This window comes from Lissotriton helveticus, chromosome 8 (assembly GCF_964261635.1).
Source record: "Lissotriton helveticus chromosome 8, aLisHel1.1, whole genome shotgun sequence".
Taxonomy (NCBI): domain Eukaryota; kingdom Metazoa; phylum Chordata; class Amphibia; order Caudata; family Salamandridae; genus Lissotriton; species Lissotriton helveticus.
Genome location: NC_136069.1, coordinates 718395039 through 718421480, shown reverse-complemented (window position 1 = coordinate 718421480; position 26442 = coordinate 718395039). Strand labels below are relative to the sequence as shown.

General features: G+C 46.0%; 1 protein-coding gene across 1 annotated transcript in view; it reads right to left on the bottom strand.

The window, feature by feature from the left end:
* Window positions 1-26442, bottom strand: part of POGLUT2 (protein O-glucosyltransferase 2) — a 310611-nt gene that overhangs the window by 39671 nt on the left and 244498 nt on the right. The window contains exon 9 of the mRNA XM_078657503.1: window positions 4847-4951. Within this exon, the coding sequence (XP_078513629.1) occupies window positions 4847-4951 (105 nt within the window). The remainder of the gene's footprint in view (window positions 1-4846; window positions 4952-26442) is intronic.

Sequence of the window (26442 nt, the reverse complement as noted above, 5' to 3'; positions counted from 1 at the left end):
CTTTACTGGGGACTAACAGTAAATCCAATGAACCAATCATGGACATCAATTACATGTACACTTTACAGTAGGGAGCACTTGCACTGCGGCACGGGTTGGCCGTGGCGCAGTGCCCTGAGTAGCGGACACCAGCAAAAACATCTGAGGCACAACAGCAAAAAGTGGAAGGGAAACTCACGCCAAGGTGCCAGGTCTAACAGTCTCGTCCGCGCAGCGGGCGCGCCGGCAGCGCACCAAAGGCAAGCCCGTCTGCGCCCGTCCGCACCTGGACCGCGCTTAGCGCCAGGACCCCTGGTCCAGGCAAAACGACGGAGCGGACTATGTACTCATCTGCTGATCTTATACAGTTGAGGTCACTCCATGGTGGCACATGCCCTCAGTATGATCCCAAAATAATTCCCCGTACTACTATTACTAGCTGCCCTAGCTGTAACTCTTTCCTACCATTTATTAACAAGAAAGCCAGTTCTTCAAAAGGATCTAACAACAAAACAAAGAACATTACAATATCACTTATTAACGCCCGATCGTTGAGCAGACACAGATAGGAGATAGTTGATCTGATTCAAGACAGGAAAATAGATTTACTATTTATCACAGAGACATGGATGGACGGAGCGTCTGATCCAGATTTAGTGGTGGCGGTTCCGCAGGGATACAATGTACATCGGTTGGACAGACAGGGAAAAAAAGGTGGGGGCCTGGCAATATCACCCGAAACATCTTTCTGGTCAGAATATCTCCCATATCTTCAACAACATGCGATGCCTTCCACTTCGCCATTAAGCTCACCCCCTCGTATAATCTCAAAGGAGTACTTATATATAGACCACCTGGTCCCCGCTCCGAATTTCTGTCCAACTTCATGTCACTGATGGAACCCCTGGCAATCGAAGATTCCTTTATGGTCCTGGGAGACTTACATTTTCATATAGAAAAAACAGATGATATCGAAACCCTAACCCTAACCCTAACGGCCGACTTGGAACTCTGGGGCTGGCTCAACTGGTAAAAGCACCCACACATGAGGCCGGTCATACGTTAGATGGTATCTTCTCCAATATAAAAGAGATAACAATACATGATATCCTTCCCCTCACCTGGTCCGACCATCACACCATTTTTTGTACTATTTCCACTGGTCAGGCTTCCATACCCAAACAGGTCCCCTTAAGCCAAGAGTCTTTCAGAGTTTGGAAGGACATTGACAACGCGGCTCTTAGAGCGTTGCTGATCAGTTCTCGTCCTATTATCTCCGCAGATTCTAACATAGTGGGAAACAATTTTCCGTTTGGTTAGGCAGTGCGATGGACGCACTGGTGCCTTTCAAGACCATATCTAGAAATGGGAAGGTGCCCTCTGCCGCCATGGTTCACAGAAGATTTAAGAAAGCAAAAGCAAGTCTGTAGGAACCATGAAAGAAACTGGCGAAGGTCCTACGACAGGGAAAGTAAACTGCTATAGAAGGAGACACTGGTTATCTACAAAAAGATGATTAATGAAGCAAAAAAGAAGTTTTTCGGGGAACAAATTGACAACGCCAAAAATTCTAGTAAACAACTGTACGACGTGGTGAAACAACTGGCTGGGAAATCTCCAGATATGGTTCCACCTCCCTCCCAGGCCTTTTGTGATTCTTTGGCCAATTTCTTTTTCTCGAAAGTAAATGATATCTACTCCGAGTTTTCAGCCATCGACAAACTCACTACCCCTGCCCCTATTTCCCACAGTAAACACCGTGACTGCTCACTAGTTCAATTTAAAGAAACACAGGAGGATCAAATAGTTGACATCATTAAACTCATAAGAACTGGCTCAGCCCTGGACCCTTGTCCTCCAAAATGTTTTCCTCCAGTAATGGATTTGATAAGTGAAATCATTACGCAAGTTTGTAACGGGATGTTCAAGTCAGGGATCTATCCGGACATGTTAAAGAACACTCTACTAAAACCTCTTCTCAAAAAACCGTGTCTAGATAAGGACATGCTGAAGAATTATAGACCCATCGCCAGCCTGCCGTTTCTAGCCAAGGTTGCTGAGAGAGTAATGAACGATCAACTGTCCGAGTATATCGAACAAAATAACCTGCTTGATGACTCACAGTTTGGGTTTCGTAAACTGCATGGCACTGAGACCGCTCTTATCAAAGCTGCCGATGATATCAGAGACCAAGGGGGTACGGCGGTTGGCCGTGTCGGAAATTTGGGCATTCAATCCAGAGCCAAGGACCTGCTGGCCTCCTTTCTGTCTGGTAGAACACAGGCCGTAACATTAGGACTATTCAAGTCGGCTGATTTGGCTTTACCCTGTGGGGTTCCCCAAGGCTCATCCCTAAGTCCGACACTTTTTAACATCTATGTGTCGGACTTAGCAAGAGTTATTAAAACCTACCGGATGAGCCTTACCACATATGCGGACGACACCCAGCTGGTGCTCGCCATCAATAATGATGGAGAAGAGGTGGCTGCACGATTCCAAGAAGGCATGCTAGCAATCAAAGATTGGATGGCCTGCAATTGTCTAAGGCTCAATTCCGAGAAGACGGAGGTGGTCATCTTCGGGAAACTCTCCCCGATATGGTCATCAGTCTGGTGGCCTCCATCACTTGGAGTCTTACCAACTCCCGTTCAAAAGGTCAGGAACTTGGGAGTAATCTTTAATGAAAAGCTGAATTTTTTCAGCCATGCAAATCAGACAGCGTCCACGGCATTTCATAAGCTGAGGCTTATAAGAAAAATAATCCCATTTCTCCCAGAAAGTGCCGGAAAAACTGTGGTGAGTTCACTGGTACTTTCCTCACTGGATTATTGTAACGGTTTATTTGCCAATGCTCAATCTCGGGTGGTCGCCAAATTACAACTGATCCAGAATGCGGCGGCAAGACTGCTTTCTGGACCCCCAAATTTAAACTGATTAGGCAAATAATCAGGAACTACCACTGGCTGACGATTAAAAATCGGATCAAATTCAAAACTTTATGTCTTACTTTTAAAGCTCTTCACAAACTGGGGCGGGAGTTTCTTAAAGAGAAGCTTATTGCCCCACCAGACAATTAAGATCTACAAAATTGCATCAACTAGTGGTACCGCGGACCAGGACTGTTACATGGGGAGACAGATGTTTTACTAATACAGCTGCCAGACTCTGGAACTCCCTTCCGCTGGTGATTAGATCAACATCTTCATTGTTTCAGTTTAGGAAACTGCTGAAGACCTGGTTGTTCGACCAGTAGTCTCCCCGTTCTCTATCATCACTTTTAGAATTCTTTTCTGTTTTCTCCGAGACACTAATTTGAGTCACAGCGCCAAGACGCCCACAGGCATTCGTTGCGCTTTACAAATTGTAAAAATAAATAAATAAATAAATAAATGGGTGTGTGCCCCCCACCCTCGAGCCTGTAGCGGCCCCAGGGACCTAGTCCCCCAGGGCCAAACACATACGTTTAAGGGGAGGGGTCTCTGCAGCCTTCCCCCAAGCCCAAAAGGGCCCTGGAAACCCCATCACCCAAGGTCAAACAAGAATTAGAGGGGAGGTGGGCATGTGCCCCCCCTCCACAAGCCTTACAAATTCCTGGGGACTCCATCCCCTGAGGCCGGTTATTTACCTGTAACTCGAGAATCCCACCAAAGGACAAAGTAATTTTCCCTGCCTGCAGGATTGTGGTCAGGAACAAAAATGGTGTCTCGCCTGGCGGGTGCTGGGTAGATGCACACTTCTGCTTCCCTTCCCGTGCTCTTGAAGGCAGCTGCTCCCCCCGGGCGAGAAAAATGCAGCATGCGGGGAGCCGGCTGAGGCCGCGGGGGACCAGGGGCTGCCCAACTGCCCCAAACAATGTTTTGTGGGTGCCCCGGGTGGGTTCATGTTCTGTTGCTAAAGAGTACAGCTGACATAGAGCTATAAGGGCAGATAACTTTGGTATTCCGTCACGTAGGAAGAAAATTATTAAATTAGTAGAAAACCTCATAGTCCTGTACTCAGAGGCACTTATTCTTGTATTAAAACCACCTAAAACAAATCGAAATAGATTTTGGGTACTCCGCTAATAAGCTTCAAAGGGTCTTTTCAAAAGTAGACAAAGATAAAGAAAGATTTATGGCGGGACCTTAATAAATATTGCAAAGTTAAAATTCATGAGTTATATCCTCAGATCTCATATAGGAACAGTAAACAACCATAGCCTAAGGAAGAGCCAATAACAGCCGAGAATTTTTGCAACCAAAAGACGATTGCAACAAAATGGACAGTACACCACTAGGTCAACGTCTAATAGAAGGAAGGGCTGGGGGACAATATAAAAAATCCTGAGCTAACTCAAAATCGTTTAATATCCAAGTTTCTTCAAAACAAATAATGCATCATCAAAATAAGAAATGGTCCAGGTGTGCCTGAGTGTATTAGATAGTCTGAGAAAGAGCAAACATGTGAACAAGAGTACAGGATGGAAGAAGGAAAGAACCTTTCTTGGGAAAATATGTTCAATGAAACTAAAAAATAAATGAAAATATATTTCCAGCGGTTCACACATTTCTTAACACTACACATGTTGAATTTGAGTTAGGGAGAACTGTTGTACACTAGGAACATATACGAATCACATACGCTCAAAACCTCTGTATATTACAATTTCCTCTCGTAGAAGCACAAGTATTTGTGAATCAGTGGTAAATCTCTGCAATGAGCATGTACATGGCATTCAGATATATAAAGACCAAACAGGCATTCATACGTAATGCTTGACAAGTACACCCAAATGACAGTCAATTTACTAAGTCCAGTGATATCAGTTCAAACAACCGAGATCTGCATTCTTTTAAGGTTCTAGTTATGCTACTTTCACGTTACATACCTTATTTCTGTGGCAAGTGCATAGGAAAAGGTCATCTGTGGGTTGCTCCACTAGTTCCATGCCTTCTCTGATTTTTGGCTTACTCACTTGCAAGTATGAATACTCCTAATTTACAAACAAAAGAAGGTAATTTCAGGCACAAATAAATATAGGTACATCAAAAGATCAACATGCCAATATATTCTAATCATCATTTTCCAGGTAGTAGGCCTTGTATTGTGAGTTTACTCAACCACAAATGGGCAATGAAAAATGCTGTAAAACGGTATAGGCAAAATTACATTGACCTTAATGAAAAAATACACTACAATCTGGGACGAACATCTTCTGCAGGGCTTTGTGACGCTGTGTCACCCTGCCCTTGTATGATTGTTGATAGCATTGAACTTTTTTTCCTCTCAGGTGAGGCAAACAATCTTAACTGTCCACTGAGGAAACTCTTTTAAAGGCAGCAAGCCATCACATAAAAGCTCTGCTGTGTCTAAGGTGACTAGTCTCCCCCTCTAGACAGTATAGAAAAGGCTGACGGGCCATATCAGAATCCAAGGGTACTGGCCAGTGTGCTCGTAACCCGGCAAAGGGACAACTTTCGAGCTTTGTCCAAGTAAGGCCTGTCCAGTCTCTCCTAACTGGGGGCCTTTGCTTTAATCATGTACAGTACATGTATGGAGAATGTAATAGCTTGGTATATGTATTTATTTGCGTGTGAGAGTGAAAGTTCATGTAAATGTGCTTACCTATTTATAAAATCATGCCCACTGGACTCCAAATGCATGGGTAAATTTCAACACTTCAGATTACCTTAATTGGCCAGCTCTAGTGTCAGTGTGACATTTATGGAGTTGAATGGTTTTGCATGGTCCTGCACATCAGTACAAATGAGTAAAACATGCTATCCAGGAAGGGAATCTTTGCTAGTTGGCATTCCCTAATCTAAGTTCGGAATAGTTTATGAAAGCTCTGCTGCTGCTGAACTACATGGAGAGGAAGACCTACCAACCTGGGTAGGTCACTGAATTGCATCTACAAAGAGGAGTTACTGAACGCCAGCTGCTTGGAAGTACCTGTGGTGGACAGCTTGATGGACTCAGTCCTGGAAACATGCCCTCAAAACATGAGATCAAGCCAAATAAGATGACAAGGAAGTATAAACTTCAATACACACCTGTCAAGTCAAGTCAAGTCAAGTCAAGTCAGAAAATTTATATAGCGCGCTACATACCCAGAGGGTCTCAAGGCGCTTGAAGAGGGGAGGGGAATTACTGGTCAAATATCCACGTTTTAAGTTGCTTTCTGAATGCTAGGTGGTTCTGAGTAAGGCGAAGGTGAGTGGGAAGTGAGTTCCAAGTTTTAGCTGCCAGGTAGGAAAAGGATCTACCTCCCATGGTGGTTTTGTTGATGCGAGGTACAGTGGCCAGGGCTTGGTTGGATGATCGTAGCTGGCGTGAGGGGGTGTAGAAGGACAGTCTTGCGTTGAGGCATTCTGGTCCGATTTCGTAGAGTGCTTTGTGTGCGTGGGTTAGGAGCCGGAAAGTGATCCTCTTATTGACGGGGAGCCAGTGGAGGTTTTTCAGGTGACCAGAGATGTGTTCGTTGCGTGGGATGTCTAATATGAGCCTGGCTGACGCGTTCTGGATTCGTTGGAGTTTTTTCTGGAGTTTAGCGGTAGTACCGGCGTAGAGGGTGTTTCCATAGTCCAGTCGGCTCGTGACCAGAGCGTGGGTGACCGTTTTCCTAGTTTCGGTGAGGATCCAACGAAATGTTTTTTTGAGCATGCGAAGAATGTTGAAGCAGGATGAGGAGACGGCGTTGACTCGTCTGTTCATTGAAAGTGAGGAATCCAGGATGACGCCCAGGTTCCGTGCGTGGTCTGTCGGGATGGGTGCTTTTCCAAGGGCTTCTGGCCACCAGGAGTCGTCCCATGCGGAGGGGGAGGTACCTAAGATGAGGACTTCTGTTTTATCTGAGTTCAGTTTCAGACGGCTGTGTCTCATCCATTCGGCTACTTCTTTCATACCTTCGTGTAGGTTAGTTTTGGCGGTGCTAGGGTCATTGGTGAGTGATAGGATCAGTTGAGTGTCATCCGCGTAGGAGATGATGTTAAGGTTGTGTTGGCGGGCGATGGCCGCGAGGGGGCTCATGTATACGTTGAAAAGGGTGGGGCTGAGTGAAGATCCTTGTGGTACGCCGCAGATGACTTCAGTGGCCTCTGACTTGAATGGTGGAAGGCGGACTCTCTGGGTTCTTCCGGTGAGGAACGAGGTGATCCATTCTAGTGCTTTTCCTTGGATTCCGATGTTTCTGAGGCGCTGTAGAAGGGTGCTATGGCAGACTGTGTCGAAGGCTGCGGAGAGGTCGAGGAGGATGAGGGCGACTGTGTCTCCATTGTCCAGTAGAGTTCGAATGTCGTCTGTTGCTGCGATGAGGGCGGTCTCAGTGCTGTGTTTAGCTCGGAAGCCGGACTGTGAGGAGTCGAGGGATTTGTTGGCTTCGAGGAAGGCGGCGAGCTGGTTGTTGACAGCTTTCTCGATGACTTTGGCCGGGAATGGAAGGAGCGAGATGGGGCGCTAATTTTTGAGTTCGGTGGGGTCCGCTGTGGGTTTTTTCAGAAGGGCGCTGAGTTCAGCGTGTTTCCAGCTTTCCGGGAAGGTGGCGGAGTTGAAGGAGCAGTAGATGACGTCTCGGAGGTGCGGTGCTATGATGGAGTCTGCTTTGTTGAAGATGTGGTGAGGGCATGGGTCTGTGGGGGATCCTGAGTGGATGGAGTTCATCAGGCGGATGGTGTCCTCAGTGGAGATTGGGTTCCAGTCATTAAGGATGTTCGAGGGGGGTGAAGGTCCAGCAGATGGTTGGGTGGGTTGGTCTCCGGGTTGGTCGTCGAAGCTGTTGTGGATGTCTGCAATTTTGTTGTGGAAGAATGAAGCTAGGGAGTCGCAGAGGGCTTGAGAGGGGGTGATGTCGTTAGAGTTGGCCGAGGGATTGGTAAATTCCTTGACGATGTTGAAAAGTTCCTTGCTGTTGTGGGCGTTGTTATCTAGTCGGTCCTTGAAGGCGGTTTTCTTGGCCTTTCGGATCAGTTGGCGGTGTATGCGGGTGGCGTTTTTGAGGGCGTCCTTGGTGTTGGTGGTTGGGTCTTTTTTCCAGGCCTTCTCAAGGGAGCGGCAGAGTTTCTTGGATTTTTTAAGATCATCGTTGAACCATGAGGCCTTCTTGCTGCCAAGTTTGCTTTGTCGTTTTTTCAGTGGTGCTAGGATGTCGGCGCTGTTGGATAACCATAGGGTGAGGTTGGTGGCGGCTTGGTCGGGGTTTGAGGAGTGGGCTGGGGGGTTTAGAAGAAGCGATGAGGAGATCTGGTCGATGGTGATTTTGTTCCAGTTTCTTTGCAGAGTTGGTTGGGGGTGGTTGTTGGGTTTGGGCTTGTTGTAGGTAAAGTGAACGCAGCTGTGGTCAGTCCAGAGGAGAGCCGTAGTGTGGCTAAAGGAGACATGGTTGCTGGAGGTGAAGATAGGGTCGAGAGTGTGACCTGCGATGTGGGTGGGGGAAGTGACCAGTTGTTTAAGTCCGAGGTTGGCGAGGTTGTCCAAAAGGGTGGTGGAGTTGCGGTCGTTGTTATTTTCAAGGTGAAAATTGAGGTCTCCCAGAAGGATGTAATCTTTGGAGGGGAGCGCGTGTGGAGTGATGAAGTCCGAGATGTCCTCACTAAATTGTGTGCGGGGACCTGGTGGCCTGTAAAGGAGGGTGCCTCTGAGTGTGGTATTGGGGTCGGTGTGGATATGGAAGTGAAGGTGTTCGGAGTTGGCGAGATTGACGTCAGAGCTGGTTGAGATGTGGATGGATTTCTTATGGACGATAGCGATTCCTCCTCCTGTGTGGCCGGTACGGTCCTTGCGTATGATCTTATAATTTTCTGGGATGGCAATGGTGATGTCTGGGGCGGAGGAGGCGTTCATCCATGTTTCTGTTAGGAAGGCGACGTCCGGAGAGATGGTGTCTAGTAGATTCCATAGGTCAATGGCGTGCCTGTGGACCGATCGGGTGTTGAGCAAGATGCATTGTAGGTGGTTGGGGTCGGGAATCTGTGGTGTGATCGTAGCGGAGTTGTTGACGGTGCCGATGAATTTGCAGGAGTAGCATGAGAAAGGTCCATGGGTGTGTCCAGGAGCGGCTTGGACGCAGTTGGGGTAGCGGCCGGGGTTAAGGGCTAGGAGGGTGGTGGCATCGTAGGTAATGCGGGAGGGCTGGGCAATGCGAGGGCCAGGGGGTCTGGCGCTGGGCGCGGGCCAGGCGCGGACGGGCGTAGACGGGCTTACCTTTGGCGCACCTTCGGCGCGGATTGGGCGCGATCGACCGGCTTTCATATATGGAAAGTGGAGGGGGAGGGGCGAGGGCGGCTCAGCTGGGAGGCGGGGCGGGTTTACTCGGACCACAACAACAAACAAAATGGCAGCGGAGCGCTGGGGGATAACGCGCAAACACAGACAAAGTTACACTGGCAATTAATAATGAAAACAGAGCAAAAGCGGCAATGTAAAATGTCTACAGAGCAAAACGCGGCAAGCAAGGCAGATTGCAGGCAATAACAGCGAGGCGCTGCACAACGATACCAGGTGTCGTCAAAGACACTGGGGAGCGACCACTCGGCTCGAGAGCGAAGAGCGAGTCACAGCGCTTAGAGGGAATGGAGCGCTGGAAGTAGTCTGTGGGAGGGCGGCTCAGCTGGGAGGCGGTGCGGGTTTACTCGGACCACAACAACAAACAAAATGGCAGCGGAGCGCTGGGGGATAACGCGCAAACACAGACAAAGTTACACTGGCAATTAATAATGAAAACAGAGCAAAAGCGGCAATGTAAAATGTCTACAGAGCAAAACGCGGCAAGCAAGGCAGATTGCAGGCAATAACAGCGAGGCGCTGCACAACGATACCAGGTGTCGTCAAAGACACTGGGGAGCGACCACTCGGCTCGAGAGCGAAGAGCGAGTCACAGCGCTTAGAGGGAATGGAGCGCTGGAAGTAGTCTGTGGGAGGGCGGCTCAGCTGGGAGGCGGGGCGGGTTTACTCGGACCACAACAACAAACAAAATGGCAGCGGAGCGCTGGGGGATAACGCGCAAACACAGACAAAGTTACACTGGCAATTAATAATGAAAACAGAGCAAAAGCGGCAATGTAAAATGTCTACAGAGCAAAACGCGGCAAGCAAGGCAGATTGCAGGCAATAACAGCGAGGCGCTGCACAACGATACCAGGTGTCGTCAAAGACACTGGGGAGCGACCACTCGGCTCGAGAGCGAAGAGCGAGTCACAGCGCTTAGAGGGAATGGAGAGCTGGAAGTAGTCTGTGGGATGGCGGCTCAGCTGGGAGGCGGGGCGGGTTTACTCGGACCACAACAACAAACAAAATGGCAGCGGAGCGCTGGGGGATAACGCGCAAACACAGACAAAGTTACACTGGCAATTAATAATGAAAACAGAGCAAAAGCGGCAATGTAAAGTGTCTACAGAGCAAAACGCGGCAAGCAAGGCAGATTGCAGGCAATAACAGCGAGGCGCTGCACAACGATACCAGGTGTCGTCAAAGACACTGGGGAGCGACCACTCGGCTCGAGAGCGAAGAGCGAGTCACCTGTCTGTGACCAAGGGAAGCTCCTCGCCTTTGGGTCAACACAACGGGTTAGCCTGACAAGTCCTGGTCTTGCCCCATATCATAGGAAAACAAAAGAGTATTCTTTTTTTTCTAGTTGGTTCCCTGAGTCTTGATGTTTCCTCTAATTCACCTTCTGGATTGGGGATCTGCTGTGATAGTAAGAAGGTTGTCCCGATTGCAGAATTATGGAAATCAAAAATCTATCCTGGGTGGTTCTGGAGAATTTGTAAATTGAATTCCTAGTCAGTTCCCCAATGGTAAATTAGTCTCCAGCTTTATATACTCGGTGGCTGCTGTGGGTACCCTGGCCCCTGCCACCAGCAAAACCGTGACGGCGTCTACTGGTTCTGAGATACAGACCCCTGAAATGACCGTTCCTAATCCGTATGTTCAGTGTGTATTGGAATTTTGGGTCTCTAACAGACTCTGCCCTCATATCGGGCACCATAGATTGGACCACGCTAGCCTTGCCGGACACAACTGAGAAGCAGTTAAAGGACACAACTGTTCTACCAAGCTTGGGTTGGGCACCTAGTTTTTTTTGGCAGAGGGTCCAAGCCAAGTTTCGTGGCAGGTGCATGGAAACTAAAATCGCCGCATACCGAAACCTCATCAAAACTCACGAAAAACCCACTGAAACCAAACCAATACTCTTTTAATTCTTTCATAGGAATAAATGTTATTTTTTATCTTGTTTCGACTAAATGGCCCTTTAACGAAGGCTGAGGAAAAAAAAGTTAATGAGTGGAACGTCTAAAATAATCTCAGCCACTGGTAAATTACTTTGGACCACTTACAAATCTGTCTGCTTTTTTTATCAGTATGCCACTCTAGAGAGAGACTAACCTTAAACAAATAAGCCTTGGTCCTCCTCCAATAGTAACAATAGACGAATTGCCAGGCCACGTCTTCTCTAGTGAGACACACAAGGAACGTCACACCAGGACTCTAAGCAAATAAAAATGCTCACAACATGTGTGCTAAATTAAGGGTTCTTTACATATGCCAGAAGATCAAAAAAGATTCGGGGTTGGGCTTCTATACTACATACATATTGGACTGGAGATATAAACATTCCACCCGTTGTGTGAGTAAGGGGGGGCCAGAAGACACTTACCACGTAGAATGACCAACAGGCATTCCAGCAGTCCAGACCGTGGGGGGAATCCAAGAGGGGTTGGTATTAAACATGATACAGGGCAATGAGGAGCGTGACGTGTGTGAGACAGAAGAGGGGGTGTGGGAGAGTGAGCCTTGAGGAACAGGAGAGGACAGGAGGGGGGCAGATGAGTGAGGAATGCAGTGGGTGTGAGGCAGTGGGTGTGACAAGGGAGAGAGTACAGGGGAAGTAGAGAGGATAAGCAGGGGAGGAAAGGAGTGGTGGGCAAGAAGCAGCAGGGTGGGATGAAGGGTGACAGGAGATAGAAACAGCGGGGAACCGTATAAAATGTTGTAGTGAAAATTAGAAGGGGTCATGTGGAAAGCTTGTTGGGGCGGAGAGTCCGGTGTTCGGGTCGCTCGAAGCTAGCCCTTGGAATGGCCCGGTACCCCTCCTCGCCTTCTCTTGATGAAGAGTAGAAACGCTTTCAAAGCTAGCCGGATCTGCCGAAGCTTTCCGGATTACACCAGAGACCAGAGGCCTCCGATCTCCGACTCTCCCAAATGGCCACTCGATGCCAGGAGTGACTACCATCAGATCTGGTTGGGGAAGAGAGAGGGGTCTACCACTGACCCAATCGCGGTTTGTTGACCACCACTGCAGATCTCTTGCAGTTCCTTCCGAGATTCGGACCATGTCAGAGATTCCCCTGATGCTGCGCCCAATGGGACTTCAGGTCCCACTATTGAGCCTGTATATGCCAGCAGGCATGTGTCATAAGCAGGATGCAGGAGGCCATGAGGCCCAGCAGCCTCAGAGTGAGTCTCACAGTAATCCAAGATAAAGGCTGAAAAATTGATATCACAGACTAAATATCCTGGACTTGTCGTTCGGGAGGATAGTTCCGAAACGACACTGTGTCCAGAACAGCTCAGATGAAAGGGAGCGTCTGAGGAGTCAGGTGTGACTTTGCCACATTGATAGTAACCCCCAGCAAATGTAGGAGGTCCACCATAGTCTGATAGTCTGGAGGTGGGAGACTACAGCCTGGGATGAGCCCACCTTCAACAACCAGTTGTTGAGATAGGGGAAGACTAGCACCCTGATCTCCACAGATGAGCTGCAACCACCGCGATCATCTTGGTGAACACCTGAAAACACTGGTAAGGCCAAAGGGGAGCACAGCAAACTGAAAGGGCTTGTAGCCCACCGTGTACCGTAAGTAAAGTTCGTGGGCAGGCAGGACGGAAATGTGGAAAAATGCATCCTGCAAGTACAATGCTACCATCCAGTCTACCGGGTCCAGAGCAGACAGGACCTGAGCAAGAGGAAGCATTTTGTACCTCTTCTTGAGGAAGAAATTGAGAGAGCGCAGGTTGAGGATAGGACGAAGACCTCTGTCCTTCTGGGTCACCAGAAAGTAGCGGGAATAGAAACCACAACCTACTTCTGTCGCTGGCACTCTCTCTATGGCTCCCTGGGTTGAGAGCCGTCACTTCCTGTTGGAAAAGGGATAGGTGGTCCTCCATTAGCCTGTTGTAAGTAGGTGGCATGGAGGGAGGGGTAGTTTCAATGAGAGGGAGTAGCCCCTTCGGAGGATCTGCAAAACCCACTGGTCAAATGTTACAGAACGCCAGTGGGGCAGGTGATGGCGGTGTCATATAGATATTCTTTGCCTATATGCTGTGTTAAGTTAGCATGAGCTTATTAGAAGTTTAAACGCCATTTTACCTTTCTGATGCTTCTGCACACGACACATAACTGTTATTTTAGCTTTGAGCCAAGTAGAGTGTTTTGATTCACACACGAATAATATGTTGTTACTCTGATATCAGCTTTGCTTAGTGAGCTGTGTCTGTACAGTGAGTGCTGAAGCCTTCAAGGATATCTCGACACAGTGGTTGTTGTGAGGTCTGATCTTCGCACCTTCCTAGAGATAACATACATGCAGTTGCGGCCAAATTCTGGCTTTGGGAGCGTTTTATATTGCTTTGCACAGAGCATACTCACACACTGGATGGTGCTTCGCATGCAGAGAGCTGGTGGAAGATGATGTGATCCCTTACCACTAGGATCAGATGTATGGGTCCGCCCTGCTAAAACCCAAAGAGACCTTCTTGGGTATAATATAATATACTACCTAGGGAGGGTGAGAATTAGGTGTTTAACCCTATTCATTTTAGCATTTTAACATGCTTTCACCTTTTGTATTCTGTGGACTAGTAACTATGCGGATTACTTTGCTTCTTATAATATGTTCGCTTGTATTAGCTAAGATACTGCGTTTGAGAACACTGCATTAGTAAATAAACATTTCAAATGTGCACACGTCCTCATTTACTCCTAGTTCTGGATTGAAATGATTGCATAACGAAAGAGTGTTCATGTGTTCCACGCTACCTGAGGTATTCGAAGTCCATGTTCTGGTTTGTCTAAGCATTGGGAGTTTGTAATGACCAATGAGACACTGTAGCTAGTCTGGTAGGGAAATTTTGGGTACTAAGGTGAGTTTCGGCACACCCTAATTCACTGAGGTTCCAAGTCTCTATGCACAGTTCTGTAGGAGAACGGAATCCCTGCGACAGAGGATCATGCCCCCCAACCCTCACCTCACTGCCTCTGGAAAATAATGCCATTGAGGGAGGGGAGGCAATTTTGCACGAGGTTGGCAGATAACATACTATTTGCAGAAACATTTGCTTAAGGATTTGGTCAAAGCCAAGACTTTTGTAGTTCAGATAAGCACAGAGAGAGATAGATGCACTGACAGAAGCTGCCTCAATCGTGTGGCTTAGAGCTGTGAAGCATATCCTAAAGCAGCCCGACATTAAGCATTAATGGCCACATCCGGAAATTTCGACCACTGAATGAATGATGTTAGTGAAAACCATGTATTGGTTGCGGAGGGAGAAAAAGTGTATTGTGACATATGACTCCAAGCGGGTTGAAGTAAATATTGAATTAAGATGGGAGATAACGTTATTGGGATTAGATTACTCCACCATAGTGTTATTCGTTTTAGGTTTTTCAGAATGATGATACCACCATTAGCAACAGCAACCCAAATGGAATGTAAAGGAAGATTATTCTGTTAAATGTCCATTGTGTTATTTTGTTAAAGAAACAGCTTCACACTTTAGGTTTGTTTGGACTGCAGACGATTAAGCCCTTTGTCTCTCACCTAAGTGCAGGATGCCAGTGTGGCTACAATCCAATTAGTTCTTTTCCGCATTTGGGAGTCTTTGAGAGCTCAAGAAGGGCGTGGGGCATAAACCCCTGTTCAAAATGTTGTCTTTCCTTGCCCTATCAGGACTAAGTGGAATTTAGGCCTTTTTTAAGATTGTGTAGTTTCTACTCAGGTTGCTAGCTTTGGTTGCTCTTCCACTTGCTCCCTCATTTATGGAGTGCATTTGTTCAGCTACAGGCAATATCCCTTACGTAAAAAAGTGAATGGCTGCTGATCATGTCACCAAATCGAATTCTTGCCATTGTGTCACCCTATTACTCATTCAACAACATCTTTGCCTGGAACATATTGCCCTAGGAATTACTTGGCCTTCTTTGATTAACCGCTCTTTATTTGTGAACACACACTGAGCATCCCACTGAGCTTATGGCCAGGTTGGTTCTAAATGCCTACATGTTTTTGACTTTATACCAATTATAATTTGTGCGTCTGTTTCTTACATACTCTCACCCATCAAACAGCCAGGTAGTGCACCCCATCACAAGATAACGGCATGTCAGTGGTCATCATACACAGCATGAAAACACTTATCATATAGGCTTGAATCAACAACAAGACCCCACCAAACGCACATAGCTTGCTATCCATGCGGGTTAGTGCGCCAACGCCCCACTCGGGCATAGGAAGTGCTAAACAAATGCTACAACACACTAAAGATGCATCAGAACTACCAACTCACAAGGTGCCACCATGTGTAACACGAGTTCGGCAACCTTCACATGGTCACCTGGGGGGGGGGGGGGGGGGGGGGAGTAGAAATCACACAGTGGCAGAGAAGACAAGCTGGAAAGCACTGGACAGAGGCTTTCCAGCTGGTCTTTGAAGGCTTTAAGCAGTCGATGTCCGTTAAGGGGTGTGAAAACACCTCAGGACTTTGGCGACACGCAAAGAGACCCTTTGTTTTTTGTGGGGTGGGGGGCATGGGTGCATTGGTGGAGGGCACAGTGCCCTCCACCTCAGGTAGCTCTGGGGACACACCCTATCCTCACACAGTGAAATTGCTTCATAGGTTCGCAGATATAGATGTATAAAAAATAAATTAATGGCTCTAGCCATGACAGGTGTTGGCCACAAGTGAGAACGATGAGAAGAGCACTAGAATTGTGCAAGCAACTTAAAACAATGGGGTGCCTAAGGTTATTACAACATCAATTGCTCGCGTAAATAGGAATTAAATCGACTCTATATATGATGGAGTATATTAATGTTTCTTTACCCAGGGTAATGCAGCACTCATTTGGGCTAGATAGTATTGCAGTGCAGGAGTAGGATTTTTTTTTTATACGGATGTTACGTTTTAGTTGGGATGGTATTTTAACATTTTGTAAACTGATATTTCCTTTTCTATGTAATGAAGTCTTCTTTTGCATGTGATGAATGTATTAATCCGAATAAACGTAATGTTAGAATTGGGGGTCTCTAGCTGGCACAGGTAGGTACTTGTGACAAATAGGGACCCTCTCTCTAGTCAGAGTAAGGAGGATTGCACTCCTAAAATAACCCCTGCTCACCCTCAAGGCGGCGTGGCGTAAGCAGTCAAGACTTATTTCAGAGGTGTTGTAAGTTAAGCATTTGTGACCACATACAGTAACCCAGTGACAACACTACAAACGGACACCACACAGGTTTTATATGAAAAATAAGTTATACTTTATAGAGACTTACCACAAGACCAATAAACGACAAAAAGAATCCACAGTACTATTAGCTTTCAAGAGTTCTTGTTGTAAAGGCTTAAATCAAGGTTCTGTGCGAGTCAGTACCCCGGATGGGCTACAGCGTTGTTAAAAATAACAGAATCTAGCAAATCCAGCGGACCGCGTCGTTACGGGCCCACTCAATGGTCGACAGACTCAGTCACAGTACCTTTTACTTGGGGCGGCCGGCACGGATGTGCGAGCCGGTTCCGGTGATCGTCGCGGTGCAGAAAGGAAGCGTTGCAGGACGCGTTGTCCCTCGATGCAGTGCCGACAGTGGCCCGTTGACAGAGTCGGTGGATCCAAGGCATGCGTTGCAGGGCGAGACGGTGCTTCGATGTGTTGCTTGCAGCTTGCGGTGCTGCGAACGAGCCGGAGTTCGGGAGCTGGCGTCGATCAGTCCGGACAGCGGTGCGAGTCGGGTGGTGCGTCGCGAAGCGTGCGAGGTGGGGCCCAACTCCGGTGTGGTCACAGGACTCGAAGTCAGCAGCAGTGACCGAGTTGGTCAGACCAGTTCGATTCAGTGTAGCAAGGCGTTGCACGTCGCGGTGTCTACCAGTCGCGGTGCAGGCTATGGCTCGGTGACGGCGTCAGGACGGAGTCGGTGAGCGCAGAGCTTGCGTTGTTCGAGGCGGACGTTGCTTGATGCGGTGCCTACAGGACACCAGGCCGGTCGTGAGAGTCGGTCACAGCTCCCTGCCTCTGTAGCCACTTGTTTCCAGCAGCAATTCACAAAGGCCGGTGAAGTCCACTGGTCCTGGGACTTCGGTCAGGGGGCAAGCTCTCTTCCAAGCCCTTGGAGATCTTTGCACAAGCTGAAAGAAAAGTCCACAAAGTTCTTTCTCCTCTCTTTGGTAGTCAGGCAACCACTGCAGGCCAATCCCCCAAGCAGCACTTCAGCTTGGGAATAGTCTCTCCTCAGTTTCTTCAGGTTCCTCAGCAGAGGTTTTGTCTTGTAAGTCCAGAAGTGATCTATTTTCATGGGATCAGGGTCCCAATACTTATACCCCAAAATCCTTTGTTTTCTGAGGGGAGAGGGGCCCAGTTCAAGCCAGTTCTGAAGCACTCTGTTTACCAGACTTCTCCTTCCCCTTCACAGCACAGGGCAGGCACATCAGAGGCCCACAGGAGGTGGAGCCAGCATTGTGGAAGGCAAGTACAGTCCTGGAGCACTTGTTGACAGTCTTCCTCCTCTTCTTTCAGTGTGCAGGGCAGAGACATCAGACACACCACAGGGGGTGGAGCCAGCATTGTAGAGGGAAGGTCCAGCCCTATTCAGGTCCCAGGTGCAACTCCTCCCTCCCATCTAGATGCAGATCTCCTTATTCACCACCGGGCAGCCCCAGCCGGTCTCCTGGAATTCCCAGCTCTGTCCCACACAAACCCAGACAAGGAATACACAACCTCGCAGAGGCAGGCTCAAATGGTTAGGCAAGCAAATACCTACTTTCTAAAAGTGGTATTTGCAAACACAGACTATTAAAATAAACTTCACTAAAAGATGTACTTTATTATTCTGAGTCTAGGCATACTAAACTCGAATTTCTACCATGTTCTCCAAGTCTGTTAGGATTATAGACTGTAATAATTCTAACAGCCCAATCTGGCCTATGGAGAACAGGTAGCCTTGCAATAGTGAAAATACGAAAATGGCTGTAATTCACTATTAGGACATGCCACACACATGAGGGCTTGTCCTACCTTATACTTACAATGCACCCTGCCCTTGGGCCTACCATAGGGGTGACTAATATGAAGAAACGGAAAGGTTTAGGGACTGGCAAGTGGGTGCACTTGCCTAGTCGGCATGACAGTACCAGACTGCACGCAGGCTCTGCAATTGCAGACCTTAGACACATTTTTAACAGGCCGCTCCTGTGGGTGGCACAACCAGTGCTGCAAGCCCACTAGCAGCATTTGGATTTACATGCCCTGGGCACACTCAGTGCACTGTACTAGGGTCTGACAAGTAAACCAAACATCCAATCATGGAACCACTAATCAATACATCAATTTACATTAGGGAGCACTCGCACTGTGGCACTGGACAGCAGTGGCACAGTGCCCAAAGCATCTAACCCCAGCAAAAACACATGAGGCAACAGCAAAAATGGAAGGGAGACCCACACCAATGGTGCCAGGTCTAACACGTAATGAGGGAATACGACTATCCAGGCTCACGGTCACACAATTTAGAATCATTAGCTGCCGGAACTGGACACCAGGCAGGCTTTAAACTGAGACTGAGAGGAAAATGACTAGTAGCCACAGAAACGGAGGCAACAAAAGCTCTTCTACACGATACGTCGAGGATCAGGTAGAAATCTGAACATGTGTCAAACTGGCCTATGGTCGAATATCAAATATACTAAGTAAATCACAGGTGACTACGGTACACTACTGTACTGAGCTTCGACCTTAGCTGCTGCTAGAGGTCATAACAAACCTGTCTGCTCTAATCAATTGCACAAGAACATGTCTGAACATACTATTTTCGGGAAAGGGAGGCAGCACTTGGAAAGCCGGCTCTTTTGGTATGAATTAAAAAAAAGTCTCTATCATTATCTGCGGGAAATCTGATTTGAGAAGTCACTGACATTATATAATAAATCCTGCAGGGAGTGTCTGGGATAAAGGGTATGAAGACGACAGAATAACAAAATCTTTGGTTGCACGTAATTGCTGTTGCATGCTTGTATAATACGTGTCTTCGGGACAGTAGGGATCAACAATCTGTAAATAAATAAGTGCAGAGTTCAAAGTTCTTCTTAGGAGCCAACCAACGGCATTGCTGATTGCCAAATGGGTGCCGAACTCCAAGATTGTTTAGTCTTGATCCCGACCGCATTCCTTTTTCTTCCACCACCCAGCACGTATGTCAGGTTTTTTTCACCCAGCCCTGCCCCCTTTCAAACGTAGTCACTGTTTAATGATATTTCTCTTCTCCATAATTCTCCTATTTCTGCCTTTCTCTCTCGTACTTTGGGTTAAAGACTGATAAAAAAAATAGGTAAATCTCCCCCCAAAATGGCCGCCGTTACCAGCCACCGGTAACCACCAGCAGGTAGGTCTGAGTTGGTTTTATCCTCAATTAAAAAAAATGCTGTATGAAAAGATGGCATACGTGAGAGCATGCTAGCCATGAAAAGGCGACTTCATAGCATAGCAGAAGACTACAGCCTAAAGGCCTGTTATAACTGTAATTTATCGTCATTGTAAATACTCTACCCCTCCAGCCTTCCTAGTAAACCCAACCTGCTGTGAGGAGCTAAACATTTCATGTAACAACTACACACCCTACGACAATTCCCTCAAGTTCACCCATTTTATGCCTGCCCCACATAGTAGGGCCAAGTTCAAGGTGCCTGCTGATGCTTGCAAGCATCAGAGCCTGCAATAAAAGAGAAATTGCTACCGTTTATTGGATTTGTCAAGGCCACTCTGCCTCTGTCTCAAGGTTTAAGTGCTTAATTAGGTCTCTGACGGCACATTTCATTTTAGTGCATCTTTTTTTTTAAAGGAAATAGTGTTGCGTTAGGCTGGCAGCTGTACTGTTTAAATAACGGACAATAAACACAAGTATTTTTCGGTGAACATAAGTACGGCCCACAGTTCATTTGGGAAGGTGAAGGCCACCACGTAAAGCGCAAAGTCTGCCCCAGGTGCGCTTTGGAGAAACACAGGAAGGAAAATGTAATATGGGATGGATACCCGAAAACTTTGTGCAAGAGAAAAAAGTTATTTAAAAAAACAACATACGTATATGTCTATTTAAAGGCAAATTGGTTTTTCTTCTATTGTAATAAAAGGTCGGAAAATAAGATATAATATTAACAAAAACTGCTGTAAAACTCTTACAAACAAAGATGAGTACAAGGGCAACTTGTGTCTAGCTGGACGTGTACTAACAAATTACCAGCTAACCTCCCTGGTGAATCATGAATTATATACCTATAATTACTTGGAGTCACCCATTTTATTACAAATAAAGTCATACAATAATTCATAGATTATTATCTTTCTTAAGTCCATCAAATATGCTAATTCTGTCCTAAGTTATAAATGTAGACAATAAAATGTCATTCCTTAAAGAAAACACAAAAAGAGCAACACTGGCCTTCAAAATTCAAGGCAGCCCTGATGTCACAGAGAGATCAGATGAAGATGTTCGTTTTTTCACCTTATAGACAGCGGAACCCTGAACACTGGGTTTCGTCCCTATTTCACTTTGAAGTCTATTTTTCTTGTCTTGTTTTGCTTCATGTAATGTTCTGAAGTGAAACCCTTCCACCGTTCATTCTAATGTTTTTTTTTCTCAAATCTTTTTGACTTGGATACCATCCAGTATTTGTGAATTTGTTTAATTCAAACCTTGTAGCACAAAACCATAAAAGTATTCTCAAACCCTTTACATTATTTGCCTATTGGATTTCACATCTCCTGGCAACTTCTGCCAGAAGAACCAGGAGAACTTTTATGGACAGGAAGGGAATTCCCTTCAGAGGAAGAGAAAATTCAAGAACACCCTAGGACTCAACTACGGGTGGTTTCTCAACCAAAACAGAAAAGTTACAGCCGCCATTTTAGTGCCGTCTAAAATTTCCTCAGACCCTCTTCCTGCAGTCAGAAATATGATGAAAAATGACTATTTATGCCATTCCAGGCACTTCCAGGTGTCGGCAAGACGCTTGACTCCTGTCCCAAATCTGAAAAGTGTTACAATTGACCTAATAATATACAACCTTTTTTTAATCTTTTGACCCCGAATCACTGGTCAGTGTCTAAATGAAACAAGATTGTACAATACTTCTCTGACAAGATCAGTTCCACTAGGGGAAAAAATCACACCCAGTGAAATCAGAATGTATCTCTACTCCCCATAACCAACAACACTTGGACCACTTTTTCCATCATCGACAGAGAGGAGCTGCCATTGTCTTTAAACACTTCGATCTCTTCAACACCGATCCTTATGCTCAACCTACGGGCACCATCAGGAATAATTTCGGCCTCTTCAGACGAATTTTGAGCTCACTGATCAATGCCTTTCTCCCTCAATGAGCTTTTTTTTTTTTTTTATTCTGTTTATTCAGTATACGACTTGAAAACAGAGTCAACATACATTTGTACATGCATCCCTCAAGGAGCTTTGCTGTTATCTCCTTCACCTTTTGGCCACAGCAGGGTAATTCTAACCTTGGATAGAAGCATTGGGCCACTGGCCAAGTCTTTTTTGGCTTTATCCACAAGACAAGGAAGCGTTATCATGTGGTGAACCCTAGAGCTCCATTTTATCAGCTGAATTTCTCAATTTATTTTAAGGATGGAGGGAGCCTCATCCCCCACTGGCTATAAAATAAAGGAGGAGCCTATCTCCTTCTAGTCACAGACGTGAGATTAAAGATGGTATGGCAATATGAGGTGGAACACTCATGGATGGATAGCGCAGATCACAACTAAACACTGTTTTTCAAAGCGCAGACATAGCTGAAAAAAAAGGCTTTAGACACAGCTTCTCCATGCATCCTAGGAGATATTTAAAGTGACGTGTGCCTGTAAATGTAGAAGCAATGCAGTCATCTTTATACTAATGAATCAAGGTGTGGGCATCCACCCTTACTATACCAAGTTACTTACCTTTTTGTTAAATAGAGAGTCAACCAAACGAGAGGAATAACAAAGGCTGTGAGGGAAATTGGTGGGGGAACTGAGGCATTTTCCTAACACATCTGACGTGCGTAGAGGTCATTTCAGTGAAGCCTCTTATGAATTTTTGCACTAGTATCAAGAAATGCCCAAAAAGGAAAGGGTAATAATGAAGTCTGTTGATTTCCTGCATACTGAACTGAAAATAAAGACTAACGGGGCTAATCACAACAGTGACTTAAACTTGCAAGTAAGTTACATGAGTAAACTTTTGAGTAACATTAATGATTGTATAGTTACTTGAAAATGTAGACTTAGCTGTTTCCACCCTCTGAAACATAGGCTACAGCCAAATTTAAATGTGTACATTACTACTGCCAAAAAGGAGCAGTGGTTGGTCCAGTACCATGCATGGCCAACTTCTGATACTGCAACACCCTCCTATAGAAAATAATGAAGCAGGAACTTAACCCCCTAACTGTTCCCTACACCAAGTGCTGAGCCCTTTTTTGGCTATTTGAGGAAGTTTGTGAGTAGGGCTCTATAACCTTTTTCCCACATAAAGTATTTCTTTATTAATTTAAAGTGTTTTATAAAGTGCAAACATGATCCAAGAGTATCAGAGCGCAGTACATCCGACTGGAAACCGAATCAAAGACCTGAAACAAAAAAAATAACACCTAACATAATAATAGAACACAAAACTTAAAACTAGAGCAAGATATGGAATATTGTATCAGAGCTAATATTAAGCATTGCTGTTGAGTTATGAAGCACTGGGACAAATTCTCCAAGATGTCTCTTTGAGTCCTGCGTTGATTCAAATTCAGTTCCAATTCCCCAGAGAAGTCATTTGGTGCAGTTCTACTGGGATGGATGTGCTTCTGCCCTTTATTAGTATTAGTGTTATTGCAGCCCCCCTGGAGACTGGTTAACCAACATTTTGTGAGAGGAATCTGTTCATTACAATCCTTTTTACCTCTCTTTTGAAAATGTGTGTTGATGAGTATGACAGAATATCAGGGGTTAGGGAATTCCATATCCTTGGAGCTGATCCTGAAATTGGAGCGTATGTAGATTTTTTGTTTTCTGAATCTGGGTTGTTCTAGTCTGAGTTGGAATTATGCACTGCGTGTGATTTAACTAATATGTGCTATCATGTTCAGATTCTTATCCGGGGTTATTCCAAGGGATTTAGTGGATTCTATAAAGGTAGGTTTGCAGTTGAGGACGCCTAGGTCATTAAGCCAATCTTGGATGTTTGAGATGTTTTAAAGGGAAAAATAAGAATTTTGATTACCAAGAGTTCAGCTTGTTTTGAGATAGCGAAGTCTGGGTTTTGACTACAGTGTTATTTAGTTGAATGACGTCCTCTAGGGAGGATAACTTTACATATAATTGTGTGTCATCTGCCTACATGTGGTATGGAGGTTTAGATTATTTGAGGATTTCTTTTAGTGGTACCATATAGAGGTTAAATAGTGTGTAGGAAATGGTGAACCCTTGTGGAACTCCGCACCTCACTGGTGAAGCATTTGAGAAGGAGTTGCCTAATTTGATTAGCTGTGAACGGTGTAGCAAGAAGGATGCGAACCAGGAGAGCACATTCCCTGATAATCCCATTGTGTTTTCTAGCAATTCTAGTAGGCTGTTGTGATTGACAGTGTCAAATGCACATGAGCGGTCTAGGAGGATGAGTAGGTAGGAATTGTGGTGGTCTAGCATCTTAAGGATGTCATCCATGATGTGTACAATGGCTCATTCAGTGCTTTGCCCTGATTAGAATTCTGTTTGAAATGTTTCAAGTAAGTTGAAATGATCAATATGCTGATACAATTGGTTGCATACACATTTTGTCAATATTTTGGCCAGAGAGGGAATATTTAACACCAGGAGAAAGTTGTTCAGGGTTGTAGGGTCTGCACCATTTTTTTTTCAAGAGGGATGTCACTTGCCCAATCTTTAGGAAGTCAGAAACAAAGTCTTGTTTTAGCGATAAGTTTACGATCTTCATCAGAATGGGGGAGAAGAGGTGACTGAGTTCCTTTAGTATTGTGGATGGGATAGGGTCATTGAAATGTGTAGTTGGTTTCATGGATAGTAAGGTCTGTGGACCTCATCCTCATTTTTTTGTGTTTTGAACTCATTCCAGATTGCTTGACTTTTATTCTTAGGTGGGTGGTTTGTGGTTTGTTTCTTAACTGGTGATGGAGGCTCACATTGGACTGTGATCATTGTCTATAGTGGCTAGTAACCTTTCTTTGTCAATCGCAATTGATGTTTTGATTTCTAAGATTTTTTTTAGGTCGAGTGTTGATCCTTTGTTATCTGTTAGGCTTGGGATTGGGTTAGGTTTTGATCTGGGAGGAATCGTTTTAGAGTAGAGACCTGCGTATCACCCTTGTTGTTCCAGTGAAGGTTGAAATCTCAGAGAAAGATGGCATTCGGGTGTAGCATGGAGAGCATTGTAACTGTTCCCATTAAATGCTCAATGAACAGCTGGTTGTCTCCTGGAGCATGGTAAATGAGGTGTACTTTAGCTAGTGATCTCTTTGCTTTGCTGTGGAGATTTCTGCACCCATGTATTCACAGTATGTGAGACTTTCTACTGGGAAGTCTTGACTAGTAAGGAAGTGTCATGAATGATAGCGATACCTCATCCCTGTCTTTGCCGTCGGTCAAGATGCAGAATAGTGTAGTTTGGAGAAACAAGGATGTCAAGCAGGGGTGTGGACTATTGATTTAGCTTGGTTTCTGTCAGGAATAGAATGTCTAATTGATGATAGAGGATAGTTTCGGCAATGTCTGCAGCATGTATGATTGCCAATCTGCAGTTGAGTAACATGCGTTTTAGGGTCAGTTTTGAAAGGCAGGTCACACATCAAGCAGGTCACACGCTTGATGGTTTGTTCACCAACAACCCCAACATTTCGCTTGTCACTGTTCTTCCCGTAGTATGGTCGGACCACTTTGCAGTCATTTTTTCCATTTTGGCTCATAACCCTAACCCTCCCCAGTCCACATCTCGTACCCCCATTAGTACCAGAGCCTGCAAAAACCTGGACTACCCGTTATTGTCCAATATCCTGGCTGAATCCTCTTACGAGGTATCACCTCACCCCAGTCTTCTGTCAAGCAGGTACCAGAAATGGATTCTGGATGCAATTAATCAAGTAGCCCCGGCCAAATCTATCACTTCTAACCGGGCCAAGCCATCTGTTCAATGGTTTACAGAGGATCTTCGACTAAAACGGCAGTACTGTAGGAACTTAGAAAGACGCTAGCGCAAGCACTATAGTCCTTCGGATAAGCAAACCTACAAAGATACGCTAGCGCTTTATAAAAGATCCATCATCAAATATAAAAGCGCTTTTTTTCAGGCCCAGATTGAATCCGCACAGAATTCTACAAGAAAGCTATTTCAAGTAGTAGATTCTCTCTCTAACCCTCCGACAGGACCGCCCATTGAGCCATCTCAAGATCTTTGTAACGAGGTAGCAACTTTCTTTTTCACCAAAGTCACTAATATTTATTCATCCTTCTCCCTCCCTAAATGCTCGGATTGCCCTGACCCACCTCCTCTGGCCCCCTCAACTACACCTATCTTCTCCAATTTTCAAGTGGTCTCGACAGACCAGATCAGCAATCTGATCACCTCTATTAAATCTGGATCCCCCTCAGACCCTTGCCCCCCTTCCATACTGAGCGCTCTCACTGAGGTTGTTACTTCCCCACTCACGGACTTATGTAACTCTATCTTCCAGACAGGCATTTATCCTGAAGTTTGGAAAACGGCAGTCATCAAGCCCATGTTAAAAAAACCTTCCTTGGACCCCGCTGACTCAGCCAGCTACAGACCCATCGCCTGCCTCCCATTCCCGGCCAAAATATTTGAAGCAGTCATGAACAAACAGCTTTCAGGGTTCATCGACTGTCATCAACTTTTAGATGACACCCAGTTCGGGTTTAGGAAGGGCCATAGCACAGAAACCGCCCTGATAAAGGCCTCTGATTAGGACTATAATGGACCAGGGTGGGGGGGGGCGGTCCTTATACTCCTGGATTTGTCCGCCGCCATTGACACAGTCGATCACTCCATCTTGATCGACCGTGTCACATCGCTGGGGGTCACCCATCTTGCCAGGGACCTCATCGCTTCATTTCTGGCCAACCGTACGAAGGCGGTGAAACTGGGCACCTTTTACTCGCCTTCGTTTACCCTCCCCTGCGGGGTGCCCCAGGGCTCCTCGCTAAGCCCCATA